Source organism: Borostomias antarcticus (assembly GCF_949987555.1).
Source record: "Borostomias antarcticus genome assembly, chromosome: 4".
Lineage (NCBI taxonomy): Eukaryota > Metazoa > Chordata > Actinopteri > Stomiiformes > Stomiidae > Borostomias > Borostomias antarcticus.
In genome coordinates, this window is record NC_140237.1 from 28585217 (window position 1) to 28612873 (window position 27657).

Genomic DNA, 27657 nt, shown 5'->3' on the forward strand with positions numbered 1-27657 from the left:
ATGCCGGCCAAGGGGAAGTACCTGTTGAATGACAAGGAGCTGAAACATGAGGCGCTGTACCGCAAGTTCTCCTGCATCAGCCAGTACCAGCCCCTGGTACTGCTGCTGGGCCTGTCCATGCTCTCCTGCGGAGTCCTGCTCATCCTCTTCTTTGCCCTGCAGCTGGTGAGTGTACACACACACACACACACAAACACACACACACACACACACACACACACACACACACACACACACACACACACTCAGAGCTCCTTTTAATTACAATCCAGACCCTTAATCAGATGAAGCTCTGGATATCCCCTCCCTAAGGGGATTGCTGTTGTTTTTGATCTTTTTGTACAGGATGATGGCTAACGAAGGACGATAAGGGGGGATTAGCACATTAAAAGACACCATTGTAGGCTGCGCTACCTCATTATGTGGGGACACGCCGGATGAGGGAACATCCTCCTCAGAAGGGATTTTGAAGTGTGTGTGTGTCAAGTATTAGACGAGCCAGCCAGTCTACAGTATAATAAGGGGTTTTGAGGAGCCGTTGTGAAGGTTAAAAAGCAGACAATCGCTCCTCCCCAGTCACAGGCGAAACGCACAGTCCAGGTCTAGATGTCCCGAGGTCCTCTTCTCTCTGCTGTCGAAAGACTGTTATTGTGGTTCTGGGAGGAAAAGGTGGTGGCTCGGCCCGGTCCGTGGAGGCCTGGTGTGCTGTTGACGTTGGCAGGACCAGGGCTGGTCTTCTCGGCCAGGTGTCGGCAGGGCAGGGGTGGTGCCGACCAATCAGTCTGTAGACACTGTCTATCAGCCTCATTACTGCTCTCAGTAGGAAAAAGGGCCCTCGCTTTCCTGTCTTTGTGCTGCTCTCAGACACACACACACACACACACACACACACACACACACACACGGACACTGATATATGGAAGGGCTCCCATCCCGGCTTTAAAGTCACATTTTCCCCTCTCTCACACAATGTCTGGAGAGGCTGGCTGTTGCCGGGGCTGGCGAGGGGTTCAAAGGGAATGTTTTGGCCGTGGGAGCCTTGTGCGATGCCATTGTTACGAGTGGGATCCTGCAAGGGAGGTGTCATAAAGTGTGTGTGAACTTATATAGCTCTCCTCTCCATCACTGTGAGGGCATCTCTGAGAGGAAAGGAGAAAATGCTAACGTTCATCTCAGAGGAGAGGAGAAAATGCTAACGTTCATCTCAGAGGAGAGGAGAAAATGCTAACGTTCATCTCTGAGAGGAGAGCATGCTAACGTTCATCTCTGAGAGGAGAGCATGCAAACGTTCATCTCTGAGAGGAGAGCATGCTAACGTTCATCTCTGAGAGGAGAGGAGAGCATGCAAACGTTCATCTCGGAGAGGAGAGCATGCTAACGTTCATCTCTGAGAGGAGAGCATGCTAACGTTCATCTCTGAGAGGAGAGGAGAGCATGCTAACGTTCATCTCTGAGAGGAGAGGAGAGCATGCTAACGTTCATCTCTGAGAGGAGAGGAGAGCATGCTAACGTTCATCTCTGAGAGGAGAGGAGAGCACGCTTGTACAGATGAGTTAGCCAATCACATCCCTGGAAGCGTCATACCTGTGTATTGCTTGAATATAAGACGGCGCAATACAAGCCTACTCCACTTCTGCTGGATGCCACTCACGTGCGTTATCCTGGAAGTCCTTGCGCTCGTATGTTTTCTCAATAAACCAGACTGAACCTCTTTGAGCGAACCTTGGCAAATCTTATTATTTTTAGATCAAATAATTCCAGTACACAAGCCAACGTTCATCTCTGAGAGGAGAGCATGCTAACGTTCATCTCTGAGAGGAGAGCATGCTAATGTTCATCTCTGAGAGGAGAGGAGAGCATGCTAACGTTCATCTCTGAGAGGAGAGCATGCTAACGTTCATTTCTAAGAGGAGAGCATGCTAACGTTCATCTCTGAGAGGAGAGCATGCTACCGTTCATCTCTGAGAGGAGAGGAGAGCATGCTAACGTTCATCTCTGAGAGGAGAGCATGCTAACGTTCATCTCAGAGGAGAGGAGAGCATGCTAACGTTCATCTCAGAGGAGAGGAGAGCATGCTAACGTTCATCTCTGAGAGGAGAGCATGCTAACGTTCATCTCTGAGAGGAGAGGAGAGCATGCTAACGTTCATCTCAGAGGAGAGGAGAGCATGCTAACGTTCATCTCAGAGAGGAGAGCATGCTAACGTTCATGTCTGAGTGGAGAGCATGCTAACGTTTATCTCTGAGAGGAGAGCATATAACGTTCATGTCTGAGTGGAGAGCATGCTAATGGTCATCTCTGAGTGCCACTCCAACAGATTAGTTGGGCTCTGATAGAACGGAGAGAAAGGTTTGGAGAGAGCTGACGTTCTGTTGTTTTAGATTCTGATTGGGTACAGCGAGAGCCAGAGAGAACTGTAAGAGGGTGCTTTTAGAGGGAAGACTTCACATAACAGCCTACACAGCTGGCTGAGTATACCACGCTCGCGTATGTGTGTGTGTGCGCGCGTTATAAACTCTGGATGTGTCTGAGCTTGTTCTGTAGGTTAGCCTGTTAGTGCAGAATACAGTTCCCCACAGGGGTCTACAATGTAAACATACAGAATAATTTCACTCCTCCTGCCGCGCTCAGATACAGAAGCCCATAGGCTGTGGGCGGGGGGCGGAGCTGCTGGAGCAAGAGGCCCTCGCTCCTGCTGCTGCCATGGAAACCAACCTGCTCCATATACAGTACTATTCAGAAAAGGCCTTTTCCTAGAGCAGGGACCTCTCTCTCCCCTTTCTTCACCCCCCCCTCTCTCTCTTTCTCTCTCCCTCCCTCTCTCTCTTTCTCCCTCCCTCTCTCTCTTTCTCCCTCCCTCTCTCTCTCTCTCTCTCTCTCCCTCCCTCCCTCCCTCCCTCTCTCCATCCCTTTCTCTCTCTCTTTGTTTCCATCTCTTGCTCTGTTCAACTCTCTTTCTTTTTCTTTCTTTCTTTCTTTCTTTCTTTCTTTCTTTCTTTCTTTCTTTCTTTCTTTCTTTCTTTCTTTCTTTCTTTCTTTCTTTCTTTCTTTCTTTCTTTCTTTCTTTCTCTTTATCGCTCTCGCTCCCAAGACACACACTTACTGTACACACACACACACATACAGTCAGACAGACAGACAGCTATCTACATCTCCCCCTCCCAGCCCTACAGTATAACTCAATCAGGGAGATGATGTGCCCCCTAGCTACAGGACATGACGCACAGACAGATGTGCCGTAAGCCTGAATAAGCCTGGATACTTGTGTAGATATTATTGGTAGCCCTCTTAATCAGTTCCCAACACAGAGAACAAAGGACCTGGTGCTCAATGCTGTTTGCCACAAACCCTTCAGACACTCACCCTCCAGACACAGTAGTATTGATCAGTCTGGTGCTCAAGTCTTCTGTCCCCTCAGTCTCTCTCGAGTGCACCATATTGTCTATCGCTTTCATCATCCTTTTTCTGTGTATAACTGTTAGTGCACAATGTACAACGGCATTGTATTTAATGCTTCAAATCAGATCCGATTCTTTTATTCGTCACATGTAATGCACAGTGAACAGTCACAGTGAAATGTTGCCGCCGGCTCCAAGATGTGCTCATTACAGATAACTACAAGACACAATTTACAAATTACACAGGAAGTACCAATCTATACAGTATAAAGATAATAGATAATACGTGTGGATTATGTACATGCTGTGTATATATATATATATATATATATATATATATATATATATACCGGTGTGTGTGTGTATATATATATATATACACACACACAAATAAATATCCCAGCGGTTGTTGGGGTGGGGGCATGGGTGTGTTATGCACATGGTATAGCTATTATAAATAATACCCGGGGGTTAGACATATTGTCAACTGTATTTACATGTGTGGGGATTTTAATATGCACTAGATATTCTGACCCACTACATATAATGGCACTGTATACATTAGTCAGTCATTCAGGTGCCAGAGGGGTGAGTCTCCTAAAGGAGCCGGCAGCAGGTGTCAATAATAACATCCCTTCCCGTCCTCCAGGGTGATAAAGTGGATTGTGTTACATTGTGTGCTTTGTTTGTTGTGTGCTTCCAGAGTGCGGAGAAGCACTGTGCGTTTGTGAGCGTGGTGAGCTGCAGCCTGTGCGTGTTCCTGGCTGTGTTCGTGCTGGTGTGCACGGACCGGCTGACCCAGCGATGGCGGCGCCTGTTGGGCCTGGTGGTCTGGGTCACGCACCTCACCATGGGCTTCACCTTCATGTTCTGCGGCCCCCTCATCCTGCCCTGGGACCAGGTACTGTACTTCCTCTTGTACCGCCACATCCTCACACAAACACACACACACACACACACATGGTTATAACATCTATAAATAAATCAAAGTTTGATTTGATTGTTCCGTATAGGCCGTACCCCTACAGTATATAGAAACACCACATTTTCACTAACATCCGTCACCAAAACCTTATAAATGATACGGTGAAGTGGAGACCAGCATAAACCAACCTTTTGCTCTGTTCTCAGTGACCTCCCATAGAGAATACTGTATGAAGGTAGATAGGTTGATTGCGTATTATTGTAAAGGTATAGACTGTAAGTCATAGCCTAGGTCCAGATGTTCGAATCCGCCCACTCCAAAGTTGACAGATTCTTGGTCTGGCGTTATTACATGAAACATCTGATTCTCAGAGTAAAAAACAATCGACCAGTGAGCGCCGTGGGTTCTAACGATTAGCCAATCAGCGCCAAGGGTGGTACTAACGCCGTTGTCAAGCTGTTGTCGAGCGTGTTCGGACAATGCGAATAGAGAGATGCTGCAGCAAGGGCTTCTGGGAACTCAATTACTTGAGACAAGGACGATTGATAGTAGTTGCTAGTAAACAAAGTAACAAAGTAGTCTACCCAGTGTTTGTTACAGTAGCCTACTACAATTACATTAGTGTTTCACTTCACTCTGTGTTGTCATTATGTTGTCTGTGGTTGTCATAGCTACAGTATGCATCAGCAGTGATGTTAAAATCGAAACTCCCTCCCCCATGGAAATTGGTTAGAGTGGAAGCGATGTCAGACTGAAGTCCTCAACGGAGTGTCACTGAGTTGACAGTTCTGACTGATATCAGGCTATGTAAGTTACAGATATATGTATTACAGTTTGTAAACAGAAAACAAAATGTACAAATGGATTTCAAGTCCACAAACACCAAATGGTCTGCAAAATATAAAGCACAATCTAATTCTCTGTTTGCAACTTCCGTTTTTGAAATGTCAGATCTACAGACATCGGATCGTATGGTACTGGAGATTGGATCACATTTGTGGACTTTGAGTCCATTTGTACATTGTGTTTTCCCTTTACAAATTGTATGTGTATTTGTGACTTAAGGTTTAGATTAATATTGAGATCAATCTACCCCCATAACTAATAATTGGGCAATGAAGTTGCTCAACACTTAAGATGTAACAAATTTGCTACATTATTTCAAGAAAATATTTCCAATACTATATATGGTCAGAAATATCACTTGAGAATTCAACATTTGATTTAGTACTCCCAAATGAATTAAGTACTGTATACCTAATACTGTCTTGGATTCATTTGACCTTATCAACCCCCATACTTTAAGAACAGTTGTTTCACAAATGAAATCCACAACATGCTCATGTGATCCAATTCCAACATGTACCCAGGAGGAAAATCCCCCCTTTTTTTTCGGAAATGAGATCCAGAAATAATATCTAGGACCTTCAAGGATCACAACCTGGGTGCACAACCTGGTCAACAACGAGCTAATGGAAATCTACAGGGTGGCTCCAAACAATGCGAGCCGTAAATATCGCTTTTAACTCGCAGAAGTTGCCGATGATGCCGGCGTGATCAAATTCCATTGTTCTAATTTGATGGAATATCTCTATGATATTGGTATTTCCTACTCCCTAAAGCAGCTGTAGCTCAGTTGGTAGAGGGGGTCGTTCAATGATCGAAGGGTCAGTGGTTCAAATCCCAACTCCGACTGTCCACATGTCGAAGTGTCCTTGAGCAAGACACCTAACCCCAAATTGCTCCCAATGAGCAGGTTAGCACCTTGCATGGCAGCTACCGCCATTGGTGTGTGAATGTGTGTGTGAATGAGAGGCCATTGTAAAGCTCTTTGAGTACCTCTAAGGTGGAAAAGTGCTATATAAGTGCAGTCCATTTACCATTTAAAGCAGAGTAGCTGTGTGCACATCCAACCTGTCTTTAGGCAGGTGCGGGATAAAAAATACCAATCTAGCAGAGGGAAAGGATATTAATCCAGTGTGCGGATATCCTTTTCCTCTTAATTTCCTACTACCGCCCACCATATTTCACCCCAATCACACACACACACACACACACACACACTATGGATGAAAATCTAACTTGGTCAAGTTAGAGAATCAAGAGAACACGCGAGTGGTCGATTCATTTTGGGTTCAAACAAAGACAATAGTTTTAGTCTAAAAGGACGATTTGCAAATCGGATTCTGAAACAGGACGTGTTTCCCTCATCAGAATAATCGGACTGAAACATTGCAGGACATTTTATAGCATGGTAGAGGAAGTCACATGCACTCAGGGACAAAGGGTAAAGGGAGGTGATGTCACAGAGCAAAGGGTGTTTCTAAACAGACTGATTTCAATGGAAACAGATTAGAAAGAAGTTTCACAGAGGTTGTAAAACAATGAACAGAGGAGATCAATCAAATAGGAAGATTCAATCAGATACGAAGATCAATCTCAATAGGAAGATTCAATCACATAGGAACACAGAAAGGGGGTAACCCATTGACGAGAATTGACTGGAATTTCATTAACAACACACACACACACTTTCCGATGGGAAACATTATTTATGCTTACTAAGCTCTGAAGTCGTCCTGTAAACACCATAGGTCCTTTCGCCTCTGCATTTCGAAACAACAGTAACTTGTAAACAGTACTAATTTCACCGAACATATAACAGCCATCCCATCACGCTGTAAACCTCCGCGAAATTCGGATTCAGATGATACAGCGTGAAGAGATGGCTGTTGTATGTTCGGTGAAATTGGTACTAAAAATATTTTAACCTGTACTAGTTAGATACATGCCAGGGAAGCCAGGAATAGGGCTAAACATGAAATTCAGTGTACTTATCCTTTAAGCCAAGCTGGCACAGTTCTTGGCAATTTCAGACCAATATCTAACCTTCTGTTTTGAAGAAGGAACAGAAAAAGAAAGTGAAAGTGGTTTCCAGACAACTTAATGATTTTCTTAGCAAGAACATTTTGCAGATTTTGGCTCAAACCACAGTACTGGGACTCCATTAGTAAAGATTGTAATGATGTCAGTGTTATCGTTAGTGAAAATTGTAATGATCTCAGTGTTATCGTTAGTAAAGGCTGTAATGATCTCAGTGTTATTGTGGATGCTGGTGGTGGATCACTTCTTGTCTAGTTAGATTTGTGTGCTGCATTTCATACAGCAGGTCACAGTATTCTAATACATCACTTGCAAAACTGTGTTGGTCTCAGGACTTTTATTGGAGTGGTTTAAATCTTTTCTGTTCAATATTGCTTTTAAATGAATGCATTATTATTTTCTGAATGTATACTTTAAAATGTTAGTTCTTAGTTGATACGTGTATATATATATGTATATGTATGTACAGTATATAGCATTTCTCTGTGTCTACTATTATTTTTTATCTATTTGTATACATTTTATAGTAATTAAAACATTCTGTTATGATGAGCATTTTGTGCTACTATGCAATGTGCTCCTTCTCCTTCTTCATTCCTTCTTCTTCTCCTCTTTCTGCAGCTTCTCCTCCTCCACCTCATTCTGTTGCTCCCTGAGCAGTCTGTTCTTTCCCCAGAGAGCACTGATGGCCAGTGTTGTCTGATGTTGTCCAGTTTGTCTCAGGTCAAACCTAACCTGTGTTTATCTCATCCCCTTCCTCCCCCCGTGCAGGTCGCGTTCTTCTTGTTCATCATCTTCACGGTGTACACCATGCTGCCTTTCCAGATGTGCTACGCTGTGGTGCTCAGTGTCATATCCTCTCTGTCCCACATCCTGGTCCTCACCCTGAGCCTCACCGTCTTCAGCACCAAGCCCCCCCCTTACCTAGCCAACCAGGTAGGGCCGGTCAGCAGCTGGTATGCTTTGTGTGTGTGTGTGTGTGTGTGTGTGTGTGTTTCCTGTGGTATTAATCAGTATGTGTGTGTGCTGGATAGATATAGTATTGGATATGGATCTTGTGCTTTTCTAATAGTGTGTATATCCGTTTCGTGCCCCCCCCCCCTTCCCCAGCTCCTGTCCAACGCGGTGGTGTTCCTGTGTGGAAGCGTGGTGGGGGCGTTCCACAAGGTCCTGATGGAGAGGACCCTGAGGCAGACCTTTCTGGACACGCTACGCTGCCTGGGCATCCGCATGAAGCTGGAGATCGAGAAGAGGCAGCAGGTCAGCAGTCTCACACCACAGAATATTTTAAATCCTAACCGATTTCGAGATCGAGTTGCATCACGCACATGAGGAGAATCTCAACAGATGTTCTTCTCGCAAATCTCAAACAAGCACACACTGCAATATTTGAAAATAACAGCTCATCACACACTACAGGATATTATCGTGCCTGAGGTTCGCTGGTCTCACCGTCTCGCTTGTAAAGAAGTGACGTAATAATCTAAATATCAAACATGTTTGATATTATTGGGGCCTACAATGGGTCTACGAGCTGATAGGGAGGTTTAAGAATGGATCTGTAAACCACTTAACAAGATAATCTGGGCCGAACATCAGTACCGACCAACGTTCCAGACCATATTTCTTCCTCCGATTGTCGGGAGGGGTGAATCGGGAATAATCAGACCAAAAATCCTCTAGTGCCTGGCGTTATTGTAGCAATCTGCACCTCCTTCATCTGCCAACTGACTAATGTTTCAAGCGGATAGATATAGATACCCCCTCCTCCACACGCCTAAAGATCCATAGTAATTCTGACCATTTTCATAGTTGTATGCTTTCACATGAAAACCAGTATATAAGATAGAATATCATAAAATGAATTAGGAACTAGGAATTAGAAGTGTTGTGGAGTAGCTGTCATGGAATAGTAATACTTTCAGACATAATGGCGCTGGTTTGATTTTTTACTTTTATGTAAGACCATCAGTCTTGATGTTTGCCAGATGACAATGTTATTCATTCTAACACACACATCCCAAGCAAATTATAATGATTTTTAAAGTCGACCTTTGCTCCAAATGGCAATTGAACAATTATTGTTTCATTTGTTATGACTGTTGCTAAGGAAGTGACATCACACTCCATGAGAGAGAGAGAGAGAGAGAGAGAGAGAGAGAGAGAGAGAGAGAGAGGCTGCTGTGTTGCCTAGCAGGACAGGATGGAAGGATATAGTCGTTAACATTTAAGCTCTCTGTTGTGTTTGAATTGAGCCTGAGAAAGAAGAGGTGAATAGAATTGGTCCTAATGGTGAAATCAACTCAGGCGACACACACACACACACACACACACACACACACACACACACACACACACACTGCTGCATTGGACAGAAGCTGAGGTCACGAAGACAAACTCTCATTAACACACCATTCACTGGAACACACACACACACACACACACACACATACAATGGTGTTGTTGTTAGTCCCAGATAGGACCTGTCAGATCAATTACAGCTCTGGCCACACCAAGGCTAGTTTGTGTTAAATAACTTTACCGTTAGCAGAGAGGGTCAGAAGGGGTCACCTGGAGGTGACAAAACAAACTGCATCATACCAGCTGCCAGGAGAGCAGGTCTAGGAGGGGAGTCAGATGCCTCTCGTTAGACTGAACTGAACAGGGTCTCAGGACTCATTTCTTGAGACATCATCATCATCATCGTCGTCGTATGTCCTTATTAGATTCCAGGATGACTGGGATGAGTTCATAGCCCTGGATCTGATATTTTCTCTCTTTATCTCTATCTCTCTCTCTCTCTCTCTCTCCCCCCTGCTTGTGCTGGCAGGCTGTTTATAAAGCTTTTAGCAGAAATCTAGGTGAATGGTTAATGGGCTTCACTTATATATTATATAGCGCTTTTATCCAAAGCGCTTTACGATGGCCTCTCATTCACCCATTCACACACCAATGGCGGCCAGCTGCCATGCAAGGTGCCAGCCTGCTCATTGGAAGCAATTTTGGATTCAGTGTCTTAGCCAAGGACACTTCGACATGGGGAAAGGATGAGCCGGGATTCGAACCGCTGACCCTGCGGTCATTGGACGACCCGCTCTACCTCCTGAGCCACAGCCGGCCCATGAATGCTTGTGCAGTTCCCAGATCAGCTGGACGCTCTGACAGCTGCTTGACTATTACACCTGCTTTTTCTTTCACAGGTTTGTGACCATTCGCGTATCAGAGAGTGTGACCTTGACACGTGTGTGTGTGTGTTTGTGTGCTTGTGTGTGTCTGTGCGTGCGTGCGTGCGCAGGAGAACCTTCTCCAGTCGGTGCTGCCTGTCTACATTTCCATGAAGATGAAGCTGGCCATCATGGAGCGTCTGCAGGACTGCAAGGACAAGGAGGAGCAGCAGCGCCTCGTGAAAGACAACAACTTCCACAGCCTCTACGTCAAGAGACACGAGAACGTGAGGTAGAGCAGCAGCAGCCTGTCTGGAGCGGACGATGTCTCTGTCTTCATATCTGTGGCTCATAGCCTCCCGGGCAGCTCTATAAATACTCAGCACAGCATGCAGTCTAGAAAATACACTTCCTCTGTGGAAAAATGTTCACTTAAAACTTACCCAACCCAAATTAGATTTTCCTTTTGAACCTCCACTTTGTGCGCCCCTCTCTCTTCTTCCTTGCACTCCTCAGCTTCTCTGCTTCACTTCTCTTTCTCTCTTTTCTCTCTCTACTTCCCTATGTTTTCGGCAGTTCCCTATCTCCCTTTATGACTGGTGTGTATTCTCATGTTCTGTAATGGAATTAATTTCATCTTATCGGTTCTATCCACTCGGGAGGTCTATTTATACTTTCACACTCAAAAAAGTTCTCATGGAACGTTTTTATATTTAGACGTTCAGAACAGCACCGTAGCAAATGACCAAGTTACAGTATCATCGCATGACGAGTCCAGAAATACAAGTTCCGCTCTCACCTCCTCATGAACCAACACCACAGATTTGTAACTGTGGTGTGTTTTACTGCACATTGACCCAGTTTTTTTGTTTTATAGCCTTTCATTTGGGTAGAAAGTGCTGACACATGTTGGCTCTGTTAAGGTTCGACTTTGGCAGACGGCTTAATTCACACAGTGGGACATCCGCAGTGATTCTTTACAGACATGGACCAAAACGCTGTCCACTAACCTCGATGTAGTACGATCCATGAGCCAAATTCCGCTTGTGGCTTTTCCAGATAAGGCCCATTCGTTTGGCATTTTTATTCATTTGGTGTTCTATGATTGCTCATGGTACTGTATGTTATGTAATCCGCCCTTTTGAACTAGGTAAAGAGAACTCATTATGACAGTGTTGTCTGTCCTCTCCTGAACCCAGGGTGTGGCGGGGTTAAAGGATGCCCTCCATTCTAACCCCCATGTGTTCTCTGTAATAAGCCCTGACTGGCCTGTCATTACACCAGTGTAAACCACCTGGCTGTTTCTCAGTCAGAGGGGCTGGTGTTCGCTATCTGTGAGTGTTTCTCGGCCCGTGGCAGCTTAACTTTAATAGCTAGCTGCTTTAATGAGCCCTGCTTGTCTGTAGCCAGCCAGCCGGTCAGAGCAGAGGGCTGATAATGACCAGGTGATTAGGACTACCGTATATGGATGGTGAGACAGCTCTCAAAGCACGGCACATCCCCATGTTAGTCAGGGTCAAAGCCCTCCCTAAACACTCTTCACCCTTCCTCTACACGTCCCACCAATCCAGCAGCTCCAGCTATAATCAGCTAGCGCCAGTCTATTTCAATACCCTGAGCGTGAAGTCTTATCTGTGACTGATGCTTGTTGGGTCCAACATCAGACAGATTTAACTCAATTAAGAGAGGAGTCACAGCTGACAGACTACTCCCTACGTTCCGCATAGTCATTTGACCCTGCCATCTGACCTCACATGAACCACAGTATGTGGAGCAATCCCTTCTGTGTGTGTGTGTGTGTGTGTGTGTGTGTGTGTGTGTGTGTGTGTGTGTGTGTGTGTGTGTTAGGGCTGCACAATTAATCGTGAATTAATCGAAATCGCGATTAACTAATCGCAAAAGGCCGCAATTAATGTGATTAATAATTTTGCTTTGAATTGAGTGTGCTAGGACTACACGGACGAATCACATGCGTTCCTGCTGAGTGCGCTGTGCGCAGCAATTTCACTGAGAAGACAGATAGCAGTAGGTCAAGACCAATGTCACAAGAGTACCCGCAGCCGTGAGTAGTGAAAAAATTAGCGAAAACAACATCAGTGAGTTAGTAGCAAGAAAGGGAACAACGTCCATGATTTGGGAGCATTTTGGTTACGAAAAAGATGATCTCGCTCAAGCCCAGCAGGTCATATGCAAACTGTGCAGAGCTAAAGCTATTACTTTGAAATATTAATCACAATTATTAATCGCAATTACCATTTTGAAGCAAATAATCGCAATTAATATATTTTGTCATAATCGTGCAGCCCTAGTGTGTGTGTGTGTGTGTGTGTGTGTGTGTATGCGTGGCCAGCATTAATAAAGTCACGCCGTTTCCTGTCTCTTGTAGTATCCTGTATGCAGACATCGTGGGCTTCACTCGATTGGCCAGCGACTGCTCACCCAAGGAGCTGGTCATTATGCTCAATGAGCTGTTTGGGAAGTTTGACCAGATTGCCAAGGTGGGTTAATAATTCCTACATGTTGAGAAGTGAATACTGTGGTCTGATTCAACGGATGTAGGGTTGGAGGATAAGCCTTGTCATTCGTTTATTACTACCCAATCAGTGGCTACGGATTACACACCCAGCCCAATCAGTGGCAACAATCAGATTCAGTCCAGACTCCTCCCCTTTTTCAAATTCTCCTTCACTACGTGAAACAACAGCAACCTCCGAGGCAACCTTTCGGTGGATGATTGTAAAGATATACAAAGAATATGTTTTTACATTTGCTGTCTAATAAAGGGACATTGCCCACCGGTTATGGAAAGATTTTCATACTCCAAGCATTCTGCCCAAGACGACTGTGATTGGTTTAAAGAAATACAGTGTTTTCCCCTCCCCTATTCCTGAATTGTAAAGAGTCCAGCCAGATCTTTCTCCAGCGCAGCGCTGGCACAGTGTGGAGATAGGTCTGGCTGTGCGAGACAAACGCTGATCTGATTTAAGGACATAGCGGTATGCACTGTTTCTCCAAGAAAATCATAAATATGGGTGTCAATATTAAGACAGATTCGAATCCTAATACCTCTTAAATGGAACTTTTTGAGTTATGTCGTTCTCATGTGTGTGTATTTTGCTCTCTGCTTGTCAGGAGAACGAGTGTATGAGGATCAAGATTCTTGGCGACTGCTATTACTGCGTGTCTGGCCTCCCCGTCTCCCTGCCCAACCACGCCAAGAACTGTGTGAAGATGGGTCTGGACATGTGTGAGGCCATCAAGTAGGTCCAGGAGAACCACACAGAACAAACAGCCTTAACGGGAGAAAGAGGGCCGTCTCTTAAAACGGATGGGATCCTATTCCTTTTTAACTTTATTTAGTGTTTTGTTTACAGAGACAGTGCAGTTTAACACATTGGCTGTGCACATTCAAGCAGAGACAGTGGTCTTTAATTTAAATTCCGAGAGATGTCTAACATTCCTTCTCACTTGCGTGACGAATAGTGTTTGGTAAATCAAAGGTTGAAATGTTCCTAATTGATTCATGGAACCACGTAATGTGAGGGTTGATTCTCAGATGCTAGCGGTACAGTGTGTCGAGGTGATGGAGCCGTCTGTCTGGCTGAATAGTGTGTGAGAGCGCTCCAGAGGAATGCTGCTGGTGTATCAGATGTTTGGGGGAGGGCTGGGGGATGTATTTCTGCTCCCGTGTGGCTTGCCAAGACAAAGAGGCCGTGCGAGCTCCATGTAAGAAGAAAACAACGCCACGGCAGAGCAGAGCTCCGGTCCAGCTGGTTGTAAAGTGGGAGCAGTAAGAAGAGATCACGAGTAACCTGGGCAACGGAGAGGAATACACACACACGTACACACACACATACGCACAACACACATAGACGCACACAGCGCTGACAGGCTCTGACTCCCCCCTTCCCTCCCTCAGGCAGGTGCGTGAGGCCACGGGAGTGGACATCAACATGAGAGTGGGCGTGCACTCCGGAAACGTGCTGTGCGGGGTGATTGGCCTTCGCAAGTGGCAGTTTGACGTGTGGTCACATGACGTCACCCTGGCCAATCACATGGAGTCTGGAGGCCTACCCGGGTAGGACCATGATTGGGTCACCTATAATATGACGCATAAGATACTGACCTGATTGGATAAGATACTGATGATTGCTTGATACACATACTGTACACGGTATTCATATACTGTACATCATACATGATTGCGTGATACACATACTGTACACAGTATTAAGTATATATTAAACATTCATGAAAACCTGAATATGCGCTCACTTTAACCTTTGTACGGTGGCATTGTCAAGTTCAAGGCTTTTATTGTCATGTGTATTTATAAAATACAATGAAATGCACTGTGCCCGGCACTCTCAGACATCAAGACATGACTTGAGACATAAGACAGTAAGACATTACAACAAAATGACAGGAGACGTTTACAAAATAAGACATTAAGACACTATAGACACTACGAAATACGACAATAAGAAATTAAGACATTACAAAGAGACATTAAAGTGCATAGAGCAAACTAGTCTAGTAAACTAGTAAAAGTCTCTCCTGTGGTCAGGCGTGTCCACATCACGGAGGCCACACTGAAGCACCTGAACAAGGCCTACGAGGTGGAGGAGGGTGGCGGTCAGATGAGGGACGCCTACCTCAAAGAGCTCAGCATCCAAACGTACCTGGTCGTCGACCCGCGGGTGAGCCGGCTCTGAAAACCCGCCGTGGTATCCAGGTGTCTGCACACCGCCCCGACCGACGCCAACCAACACCAACGCCAACCAACACCAACATTGGATCGGTGTGCCATGTTTGTTGGTGACTGTTGGCGTCGGTTGGGTGGATTTTGCAGCTGAACTTTAAACTTCCAACATTCGAACAGCTGCCAACTTTAGAATGTTGGCGTTGGTTGGGGCTGTGTAGAGGCCCCTTCAGAATACCTCGTTTGTAAAACTAGTTCTCCTCGTTCATGTGTGTGTGTGTGTGTGTGTCTCCAGTCTAAGGACCAGGCTCTGAACAGCCGCAGCATGCCTAAGCCCCGTGTGAACGACGGTCTGAAGATGCGCGCCTCGGTGCGTATGACCCGCTACCTGGAGTCCTGGGGGGCCGTCAAGCCCTTCGCCCACCTGCAGAGCCGTGAGGGCTACGCCACGGACGGCATGGTCAACGGCAAACGCTGCAAGGTGAGGGGAGGCGTTGAGGAATAATGGGTGAAGGGCACGGGTCAAAGGGCCATCTCTGATTATACTGTATAACTCTCTCTCTCCCTCCCCTCCTCTCTCTCTCTCTCCCCCTCTCTTTCTCTAGGACATCCCCATGCGCTCCGCCCCCAAGATCACAGAGAGGTGAGAAGTGTGAAAGCAGGGCCGGAGGATGAGCTCATGTGTGTTGGCACCATTTTAGAGAAATGTATGTGATGTCAGAATCTCACGTTGGAGCTTGCGCTCACTGTTTATGTTTCATGATTTGGAGGGGTTCGGAAGAATCTAGTTCCCCTTTTAGACCTGCTCATATTAAAACACCCGCTGGACATAAACTGACCTCATGTTCCTATTAAGTCATCCTGATTATACAAAGCCACATAACGTTACACAAATCCGCACAAACACTCTACTTTGGTCGCCGGGACTTAGAAGTCGCCTCTCATCAAAAGCCGAGCTACTTTTATTTGACCGCGGTAGACAGGACAGGGAAATGAGAAAAGTGCCCTGTCAGACCGTTAGTCTGGCTTGTGGGTAACGGTCCCAGATTGCTCTTAAGTGGACATGTAAGACAAACGGGGTGTTCTGTCTGTGATGTGGTCCTTGGCAGTTTGCTCTTCTCGTCTGGTCGCGGCCCCCTCTCCGTGTCACTGTGACGAGTGTGTGTGTGTGTGTGTCTCACTGTTGCTCTCCGACAGCTTTGATGAGACACTAGAGGAGCCCTTCTCCTTGCCCGCCCCTTCCATCAGCACCTATAAGTGAGTGGGAGTCGCCAGCCTGGCTTACAAGCTCCTCCCCCTTTCCCTGAGGGGAGAGCCTTGCAGTTCCCCCACTAACCTCCAGGCCACTCCCCCACCCTCTCTCTCTCCTATCCCATAATATCTCCAGCTGCTTACTCCTCTGTTCTGTAACAGGGCTATACTCAGGGACTCACAAGCCTCTATAACGTCTGGCTGCAACTACTCCCTACTAAATGTTTAAAGTGTGTCTTTGTACCCCCCCCCCCCTCCCCACTCGAGTTATGTGCTGTTATCAACACCGGGGGATGTGTGTGCGTGTGTGCGTGTGTGCGTGTGTGTGTGCGTGTGTGCGTGTGTGTGTGCGTGTGCGTGCGTGCGTGCGTGTGTGTGTGCGTGTGTGTGTTCGTGTGTGTGTTCGTGTGTGTGTGTTTCCTTCCTGATGGGGCAGGGGGCACTGCAGAGAGACTCCTGTTCTGTCCCCAGAGTCCGGCTCGCACGCGACATCCTGCCTTCGCCACGCGCAGCAGCAGAGCGCAGCTCTCACTCGCACACAGACAGCCTCACTTTCCACTAACGCTGAGAATGGCCTGAAACCAGTTGTTCTTCCCTCACAGAGAGCTGGGACTCAATAACACGCATGACCCTGTCTGGTTCACCCACAAACTCCCACAACAAGTGTTTATCTGTCTATCTGTGTGTCTGTCTGTCTGAGCGTTTGTCTGTCTGCCTGCCTGCCTGTCTGTGTGTGTGTGTGTGTGTGTGTGTGTGTGTCGTCTGTCTGAGCGTTTGTCTGTCTGTCTGAGTGTTTATCTGTCTGCCTCTGTCTGTCTGTCCGTCTGTCTTGAGTGTTTATCTGTCTGTCTGTCTGTCTGTCTGTTTCTCCATCTGCCTGACTGTCTCAGTTCTGTCCCCAACAGGAAGTCCCAGAAGAGCAAGTTTGACGAGGAGCTACACAACGAGATGATCACCACCATCGATGAGCTCAGCAGCAAGTGGGTGAAGTCTGAGGAGATCAGCAGCCTAGCTGTGTGGTTCCCAAAGAAAGAGCTAGAAAAACAGGTCAGTTCCACAGTTTCTGCACGTCTAGACTTTAAGAAAGGCAAGGTGTGTAAATTCTCTTGTACAAGCATATTTACAGTAACAGGCACATATACTGTACATGTACTGTATACGGTATAATTCAAAACAAACAATATTGGCATCTCACGTTTGCCTAGCCAGACCATAAACAACTTCTGAAACTAGTTTTCTGTTTCTCGGTTTTTGTCCGAGGGTTAAATGTGTCCTGTCCTTTCGTCCTCCACAGTACAGAGCCATAGACTTGCCCATGTTCAAGCACTACATCGGCTGTGCCACCTTCATCTTCCTCTGCATCTTCGCTGTTCAGATGTTCGTGACCAACGAGTGAGTTTTAGACTTAGAAAACCTCAGAGACAAACTGCTGGTCGGCACAGTCGGGCGCCCGGAGAGTGACTGTAATTCTTCAAAATGGAATGTGTTTTCCCAACCAACAGTCCGTTTCGTTTAAAGTCAACGGTGTGTTTCAGCCGGTGATCACGGTAATTTCATCAACGAATAGAGAATGACGACTGGTCTTTTTTATTTTTTTGTGTGTGTCCCTCATCAGTCACATAAGTCTTGGGATTTCGTTTGGAGTGCTGGCCTGTGTCCTGCTGCTGACCCTGGGCATCTGTTTCGCTGCTCACCTCCAGGTCAGCACTAATATCACAACAAGGGCCATGGCTATTTATGGACAGGCTCTGCGTGTGTGTGTGCGCGTGTGCGTGTGTGTGTGTGGAAGGGTGTGGTGAATAGGGCTTTGTTTACATATGTGTGATGTATGAGGTATACTTTGTTTACATACAGTATGTGTGATGTATGAGGTATAGCATGTGTGTTTTTTGCCAACCAAGTAGCAGTGGGAGTGGCGGTGATTAATGTTCCTCGCTCGGTGCTTGCGCAAGCTAATCGGCCACTGTCACGGGTCCTCGCCTATTCTGAGTACCCAGAAGCTCTCGCTACGGCAAAAACCTCTAAGAACAAGCTATGACATTCACAGACATCGATGAGAATCCGATCGGATTTTCAACTGGATGCTGATTGGCCAGCGCAGATAGTGGGCTGTGCGGAGAGGCTGATTTGGCTTCTGATTGGTCATTGTCCGCAGATTTCCACTTTTTGACTCCAGACTAGCCACTGCCTGCTGGTGGTGACCGTTGACGTGTCGGGGCCAGCCCTTGGACACAGAGGCAATCTTGGCATCCCGTCACACAGATTCTGCCCGTCTAGAAATAGCCTGAACATTCAGGGCCATGTCAGTCACACATGATGATGCTCTATAGATGGACGACCATGTCCGTGTCACACGGTCATTTATTTGGGTTGTATGATGACTGACTTCCTCTCTTCGGCTTCCTCTTGCATTCTCTGCATCTCTCTCTCTCTCTCTCTCTCTCTCTCTCTCTCTCTCTCCGTCCTCTCACCTCTCCTCAGCGGTGGTTTCCAGACAGGCTGTCCACCTGCCAGTGGCTGCCCGCCCTGTCTGAGGCGGTGGTCAAGAGGCCGTGTGTGCGCCTCCCCCTGGCCACCATCACCACTGCAGTGATCATCATCCTCGCTGTCTTCAACCTGGTAACAAACAGTACTTGTATTTTTCTATACTCTGTATTACTACATATATTGTTTGTAAGCAGGGCACATCTGTAAAAGAGACCTGGTCTCAGTATGTTCTTCCCTGTGTAAATAAAGGTATCTATCTATGTATTACTGTATATATTGTTTGTAAGCAGGGCACATCTATCTATCTATCTATCTATCTATCTATCTATCTATCCTTCATAGTTACATCATCCATGTTCTATGTGGATAATGTAGTTAATAGTTACACCATTCATGACTGTTACAGTACATCCTGATAACCTAAACCCATTACTGATGACTGATTGGAATAGAACACTTCCACTCATAGTGATCAAGTTATTATCCCAGTGCTTGCAGCTCACTGAAATAAAACAGTAGAATAGCATGTGACTACTGTATACAGTAGCTTACCAATAAGTACCACGCCACACTTTTACAGCCTCTGCCTTCTCTGACCCACACAGTAGCCAACTAACCCACATAGCAGACAGCTGACCAACACTGTAGCCAGCGGACCAACACAGCAGCCAACTGAACTACACAATAGCCAACTGACCAACACATTAGCCAGCTGACCAACACAGTAACCAACTGACCAACACAGTAGCCAACTGAACTGTGTCATAGCCAACTGACCCACATACTGGCAAACTGACCCACACAGAAGCCAACTGTCAATCAACTATTTTCTCCCCTCAGTGTTTCATCCAGACGGAGTTGTGCCTTGATGTTCCGTGTCCTGATGACATTCTGGACCTGACCCGACCAAACCACTCGCACCAGGGGGATCCAGATCACAACAATCTCATCTACCTGCCAGTGAGTTCTGATTGGCTGTGCTTGGTACCTGCCAGTGAGTTCTGATTGGCTGAGCTTGGTACCTGCCAGTGAGTTCTGATTGGCTGTGCCTGGTACCTGCTCTAGTTAGTACAACTGTGGTTGGAAAAAAAAAACCCAGTCCTCTCAAATTGAGAATAGGTTGATGGAGCTTTGAGATTGATCATCATCTCTCCATACCATTCTGTCTCTCTGTTGTGCTATCTCTCTGTCTGTTTCTCTCACTCTGTCTCTCTCTGTCTCTCCCTGTCTCTCTCTTGTCTCTCTCTGTCTCTCTCTGTCTCTCTCTTGTCTCTCTCTGTCTCTCTCTCCCTCTCTCTGTCTGTCTCTCTGCTGCAGTACTCTGTCTACAGCTGTATCCTGGCTCTCATGGCGTGCGGGGTGTTCCTGAGGGTCAGCTTCGAGCTCAAGGTGGTCTTCCTCACCGTGGCCTCAACCGCCTACTACATCATCATCCTCAGCTCCAAAAGCGACCTCTTCAGGTGCTATGAGCTCATCCTCTATGCCCAGCTGAACGACAGCCAGAACTGCAGCAGGTGGGCGGCGGCACCATGGTTGTTTACAACAGGATGTTGTGAAATCTCATCCTTCCTTCCTCCTTTTCATGATCAACTTATTTTACATGCTGTATATATTAAGCTACTCTTGCACTTTGGCTTTAGCACTACAGTAGATTATGGTCTTAGTCACTTGTTTAGAAAGGAGATGCAGTTCTGGCGAGTAGTCGTACACTGACTACCTATGTTACATGCAATTATTGTAAGTCGCTATCAGTGTGTCCCCTACTTTTAGATCTCTAACATTTTTGGCATAAGTCAAAGGAGTTTCACATAGCGTACGCGGCTATCGCGGCTAGCGTACCTTTTCTGACTGGGAGAGATGATGAAATGAAAATATTTTCTGTTGCTCTAGCTACATACAGTAAGTAATGTAACTACCAGGTAATGTAACCACCAGGTTAGTGTATGTATATCTGATGTAACTGTTAGCTAGGCTATGTATTGTGGACTAAATGGGGTTGCATTCAAGTTAGTTCACATTTTTCCCATTTAGGCTATTTTCAGCAATGCTTTTGCAATTTATTTTCAGCTGCTCAGCATTTAACATGCATTTTCTGCAGGAAATGTGATTTCCTTTCTAGTAATATGTTTTTATGTGTTGTAAGTAAATATTGTTAATATGTATATTCATTCATTTCAGTTCAGTGTAGAGATAGTAACAAACGCCTTACGAGACACCATGTGTCTGTGACATGCCCGCCCCGCGACAACAGTAGTAATTTAGTTTCAGGGGGCCTACCACACACGGATTACTGCACGGGCAAAAGGGACACGTGCCCAAGGCCCGAGAGTCAATAAGAACCCTTGGCTTTCCTAAAAAAGAAAAAGAAAATACATTAATATAAAAAGTAATAATAATAATAATAATGTAGTATGACTGAAATTGTCTGAATGTTTTGTCAATTAGCCAGTTTTGCGGGCCCAGGCTCTTGACATTATATTTAGCTGATGTAGGAGTGAATTAATCACCTTCAATGTATGTTGGGTAATACATGCTGCTCATCAACGTTCTGCTCAAAAATCACCATCTATCACTTGGCGCGCATTGTTAACTAGCAGATGTTCAACGAACAACATGACCAACATGAGCAAATATAAACACAAAAGTGTAGCTCAAAAAACGAAAAGAAAAATCTGGAATGAGGAAAATCCAAACTGCCAAAATTAGACACCATTTTGTTCGCCATCATCATTCAGTGAGGTTTTCCTCTCTGTTATCTCTCACTTTCCCCATGGAGTTGCGACTGCCGAGCGCCTATTCTCCTAAACTAAAACTAATTAAAAACTGGACTGGCGATATTATCGATTGAAAATGACGAGGCAAAGAAGTTGGGCAATGTGGTTGACTTTGTGCAGCGCTAGTCTGGCAGAGTGCCCTTCCTATAGTGGTGAGTAGGCTTGATGAACTGGCCACCGTGCCAGATACCTACAGTAGCGATCGGTACATTTTTCTAAACATAGCTATTGATAGATAATCTGTGAGTGGTGCTCAACTCTTGGGTGCTGCTGTCGTCTATGATCTGTGCTGTATGCAGTCTGGCACGTGGTGTTTTTTGATCCCGTTTTAACCAACCAAACAACATTAAGTAAGACTGATTAGATGAACCAAAATGGTCTAAATATGGTTTAGTCAACTTATTCTAACAAGTTCTATATAACTTGTGAGAAAAAATTAAGGCTTGAGAGCCCCGCAGTTAGCATGCGGGCATGTTAATGTGTGCGAAGTAACATGAAGGCAAACTGGGTCTAATGGGCTAACTTGATCCGCCACTGTGTGTAGGCTACTATTTGCGCATGTAAGGGCCCATGGCAAATTTGTGTCTAGGGCCTGTGCTCATGATGATCCGTCCATGTCTAACCCCCCCCCCCCCCCCTGAAAAAAATCCTAGAGGAAACACTGGCTTTGGATAAAAGCGTCTGCTAAATGACTAATGTAATGTACATGGCAAGGTTCATATATAAGCTATGCAGTGGTGTGCTTGCTTAGACCAATCCAATCATGCCAGATCCATGATTACCTTAAGGTAGGGTGGAAGGGAGGATGGAAGGATGGATGCGTTTTTGAGGTATTGGAACAATCAGTGAACCTAAGCTCTAAGCAAGGAAAACTCATCTCTTCAAGAAGTACTACAACGATCCTCCCTCTTAAGCACCTATTGTATTTGAGATTGCTATTCTTGCACTTTGCCTTCAGCACTAGATTATGCTCTTAGTCACTTGTTTTAGAAAGGAGATGCACTTGTGAGTTCTGGCAAGTAGTAGTACATTGGCTTTTCCTACATTAAATGCAATTATTGTTAGTCGCTTTGGATAAAAGCGTCTGCTAAATGACTAATGTAAAAAAAAAAGAATTAAAAAAAAGACTAATGTACCCTGACCCCTGTGTTTCAGCTCTGGGGACATCATCCTGAGGAGGCTAGGCCTGGTCAAAGACCCCCGGGTGATGAGCTGCATGTACATCACCCTGTTCCTGGTCACCATGTTCCTCATCTCACAACAGGTAAGGACGTGCTCTCTCCTCCCCTCTCCTCTCCATCCCATGTTCATCTAACATCTTCTTCTTCCATTCTCCTTCCCCCACGCCCCCCTGTTCATATTCTCTTCCCCTCCTTCTTATCCTCCTCTCTTCTTCTCCTTCACCATGTCACCCCCCTCTACGACTCCTCAATGCCCTTCCACAGGATTTAAGAGCTGCGGCTTCTGTGGACATTTTTAAAAGGCAGCAAAAGACTCATCTGTTTAGACAGGCATTTGTCCAGCAGTGCGTGTCTGTATTTTTATGTTGATGTCCTGTCTCTGTAACTTATCATACTTTTATCTGATGTGCTCTGTGTGTTTTTAATTCTGTGAATCACCTTGTGACTTTGTGTCTATGAGAGGTGCTACAGTATGCTAAATAGACATACTTACTTACTTACTTGCTCTCCCCCCCCCCCCCCCCTCCACGACCACCTCACTCCTCTTTCCCAGAACGAGTCGTGTTTCAGGCAGGACTTCCTCCTGAAGAACAAGAACCGCACGGAGCAGGACGAGATCGAGACCCGGGAGAACCTGAACCGGCTGCTCCTGGAGAACGTGCTGCCGGCCCACGTGGCCGCCCTGTTTGTCGGGGAGAATAAAAAGAACGAGGTGGGATCCCTCACAAACACTTTACTGACTGAGAAGTACAAGGTAGGGCTCCAGGAGGGGCTTCCGAGCTCGATGCACCCCCCCCCCCCCCCCCCCCGTGCTTCCCACCCCCCCCCAGTCCCATCTCCGCTGGCCTGCAGTGTCCCTCCATTCGTCAGCCCCTCCATCGGAACGACTAGTGTCTAGATCCAATCTATCCAGAAGATGGTAGCTGGAAAAAGTCATTTATTTTACCCAAGGGGGGAAGAGGGTTAACCATTACCACAGGTGTCTAAGGACTTGCAGTAGTTTAACCAGAGTTCAAGGACTTCTCTAACTGTGTCAGCACAGTTTGCTGTCCTCTGGGTCGTTGGGATCTAGATGCGACATATTGTAATGGTGACTTGTGGCATACTGGATGTGTAAGTGTTGTGGAGACCGAGTCACTTCATCCGTAACAGTAGCCTCTGCTTCTCTCTGCCCATCTCAGCTTCCCAGCCCCTTAACACAGAGACAAACCAGATGTCTCGCAGACGTCACATAAGTACATTATACAAATCACTGATAAGGGTAGAGTTCACAAGAAATGCCCTCTGAATGGATTGTGTAATGTCCCGGATAAATCAGATTCTATAGATCTGTACTGAATTTGAGCTACCGTATTTCCCTTTCACTGCAAAAGACCATTGACATCGAATCCATTGTAGGTTCCAATGAGAGTTCACTCCTACTCTAAGCCTTTGATCTCTAGTCATGAACAATGCGTTTAAATCACCCTCTTGACAGCCGACACGCTCGCAGGACTGACCTACCATGACAGAGTTGCTCAAGCTCGACTGTTTTAGCTCCTTATTCCTGTTTTCTGCCCCAGGAAATATATTTGCAGTTCGCAGCCTGGGAAAGTCTCAAGCTCCAACAACTCCTCATCCTCATATTGCTGAGAACAACCTGTTGATTGTGTGATTCGACATTGCTGTTCATATGCCAGTGCAAACCCGGCCTCTGAGGAAAAAGCCTTGTTAAAACCAGAGAAAATAGGATCTTTTGTTATGGAATATGTGGAGGCTGAGAAATAGGACTTTGAAGTCCGGGAGAGCAAGATGGGACGTCTGTTTTCCGTGGTCGACACGGTGAACGCGTACGGTCGTGCCTTCGCAGCCCCTCTCATCTGCACCACCGCGCTCTCAGAGGCGTGCGCCTGTCCCCCCCGAATGCCCTGACGTCCCCCCTGTGTACCCTGCACTCCCCTTGCATCTTTTGTGAAGAGTGACTTACTTGTACTCCAAACTATTAAGATGTAACGTCGGTTCTCACCGCGCCCCTCCCATGTTCGTTCGGTTTCGTTCCTCAGGACCTCTACTACAAGTCCTACGACTGCGTGTGTGTGCTGTTTGCCTCGGTGCCCGACTTCAAAGAGTTCTACACGGAGTGTGACATCAACAAGGAGGGCCTGGAGTGCCTGAGGCTGCTCAACGAGATCATCGCCGACTTTGATGAGGTGAGGGCCGCCGGTCGAACGTTGGTCCCACAGTGTGTGCTTGTGGATAAACGCTCACGGTGAAATGTCTCTGGTTCCCCCACGCGCAGCTGCTGTCCAAGCCCAAGTTCAGCGGGGTGGAGAAGATCAAGACCATAGGAAGCACCTACATGGCTGCTGCAGGCCTCAGCGGGACCCCTGGACAGGAGAACAACCAGGTAGGGATGGAACCCTGGACAGGAGAACAACCAGGTAGGGATGGAACCCTGGACAGGAGAACAACCAGGTAGGGATGGAACCCTGGACAGGAGAAAAACCAGGTAGGGATGGAACCCTGGACAGGAGAACAACCAGGTAGGGATGGACCCCTGGACAGGAGAACAACCAGACAGGGAGGGCTCTGATCCCAGTTACATCAGGCCGGATGAGAACTAATGACTTCATCCAACTTTTCATTACCTTTTTTGTGATTTTTATTTTAACGTTATTAATAAGAACGCACGACCAAGACAAACCACACACTGGAGGCAAACCAAACACATAAAGTTTTTAATATAAAACTTGGAACACCGATTGGCAAGATGAATGACCACTGGCAAGAGTACTGTGCCCTTTATTGTGGATACTCATAGCAATGTATTAAGTGTAATAACTGTGTAACCCTGTGTGTTACTCAGGACCGGGAGAGACAGCAGGCCCAGATCGGCAACATGGTGGAGTTTGCCATCGCCCTCATTGGCAAGCTGGATGGCATCAACAGACACTCCTTCAACAGCTTTCGTCTCCGTGTGGGTGAGTGAATGAGTGCTGGGGACACTGTGTAGTCTGTGTCCCATTGACGCTGCGTGTGTAGTTAGCATACAGTATGCGCAGCTCATGTAACTAAGAAGGTCTGCTAGACATCTGGTTGTAGTGCCCAGTTATGTAACTCATCAGTTATTCTTTAGCTCATATCCCAGCTATTCATATACAGCCCTGGCCTTAACATAATATCGCATTATCTGTTGCATTGTCTGTCTGTCTGTGGAGCTGTTACTGTGTATTCTTACGTAGCCTCAGTTCTGGCTTGGCCTGCTCCTCAGACAGCTTACTCTGAGCAAGTCCCCCTAGGCTTCCAGAAAACATTAGAAAACTTGGGAGATAAAAGCTCACATTATGATTTTTAGACATAAACTAAAAACTTGGCAGAGAATGCAACATAAACAGTTTTCAAAGGAATGGTTCTTGTGTCAAAACAATGGGAGCAGTATATGAGATCTGCTAAGCCCCACCCCCCCCTCCTGGGCCGGAGAGACACTTTTATTAAAACGCTGCGATGCCAACAAGCTCGTCTGGTAGATAGGCCAGGCTTTGACTCCCTGTTTTTGACCAAAAATAGATGGTTTTATGGTTAAGTCATTACATTACTAGACCATAAAAATCGAATGAATTACTTCATTGTGCTAAGTCCACTAAATCAGTAAGGCAGTGTTTTCATCTATGAGGAAAATTAGTTTGAGTTATATCTCCTTATACACTCTCTCTCTCTCCACAGGGATCAACCATGGGCCAGTCATCGCTGGGGTGATTGGAGCCAGGAAGCCGCAGTACGACATCTGGGGCAATACGGTCAACGTGGCCAGCAGGATGGAGAGCACTGGAGAGCTGGGCAAGATCCAGGTACAGCAGAGCCCAGCACATTACATTACATTACAGTCATTTAGCAGGGGCTTTTATCCAAAGCGACTTACAATAATTGCATTTAATGTAGGTAGTCAATGTACTGAAGTACTACTCGCCAGAACTCCCAAGTGCATCTCCTTTCTAAACACGTAACTAAGAGCGTAATCTAGTGCTTAAGGCAAGGTGAAAGATTAACAAGCTAAAAATACAATAGGTGCTTAAAAGGGAGGATCCTGATTGTACTTCTTGGAAGACTTGAGTTTTGTACACAAGATGAGAGGTGAAGCACGCTTGGGTCAAATAACATTTGCTTCAGTTTGCCAGCTGGACTGTCAGGTAAGTGCGGTTTGAATTTCCGGGACTAGTCTGTTGGTTCCATCGTGCTAGCCAAGAACAAGAACAGAGAGGGATTCAACAGGATTTCAAATAGTATGTGGGATCAGGTCTACTGTAGACTATTACCATACACTACATCCCCGCTGAAAGCCGTGTGTGTCCTCCCCTGTGTGGATGTTCCTCCTCAGTCCTCCTCGTGTGCCGTCTCCCCCCCAGGTGACGGAGGAGACGTCCGACGTGCTGCAGAAGCTGGGCTACTCCTGCGAGTGCAGAGGTCTCATCAACGTCAAGGGAAAAGGAGAGCTTCGGACCTTCTTTGTGTGTACGGACATGAGCAAGCAGCAGGGCATGGGCTTGAGCTGAGGCCAGCCTGCCTCTGTGAACTCTGGATCCAGAGGCTCCAGGTCTACTGTACCAGGCTGCAGACGTGAGACAAGGTCCCTCCATTCCCTTCACACAGGGCCTGGCTACCAAGAGACACGGATTCAAGTCAACATTTCTTGACTAGCAGTGATCCAGTTAAGCCTGTGACTGAAGAGAGGTGGATGTGAGACAGGAACTCATGTGGATCATCATGTCTCATTACTCATGGAATGGAAACAGGACCAAGCACTGGACCCGGTACTAGGAAATGTGTTCAAGCACTTGACTTGATACGATGATGATGATGGTGGTGTTGATGAAGAGCACTCAAGACAAAAAGATGTACATATTCCCTCCATCAAT

General features: G+C 46.3%; 1 protein-coding gene across 1 annotated transcript; it reads left to right on the forward strand.

The window, feature by feature from the left end:
* Positions 1–27294, forward strand: adcy7 (adenylate cyclase 7; the record flags this gene model as incomplete). Its single annotated transcript, XM_084437094.1, has 24 exons — positions 1–165; positions 4102–4299; positions 7978–8142; positions 8317–8466; positions 10502–10662; positions 12757–12868; positions 13503–13630; positions 14290–14448; positions 14938–15070; positions 15368–15553; positions 15678–15715; positions 16270–16329; positions 17229–17370; positions 17618–17715; positions 17939–18023; positions 18805–18975; positions 20128–20324; positions 22740–22848; positions 23319–23477; positions 24808–24954; positions 25044–25151; positions 25611–25725; positions 26468–26592; positions 27148–27294. The coding sequence occupies 24 exons, from the start codon at positions 1–3 to the stop codon at positions 27292–27294; spliced, it is 3258 nt and encodes a 1085-aa protein (XP_084293220.1).
* Between the last annotated feature and the right edge of the window lie 363 nt (positions 27295–27657).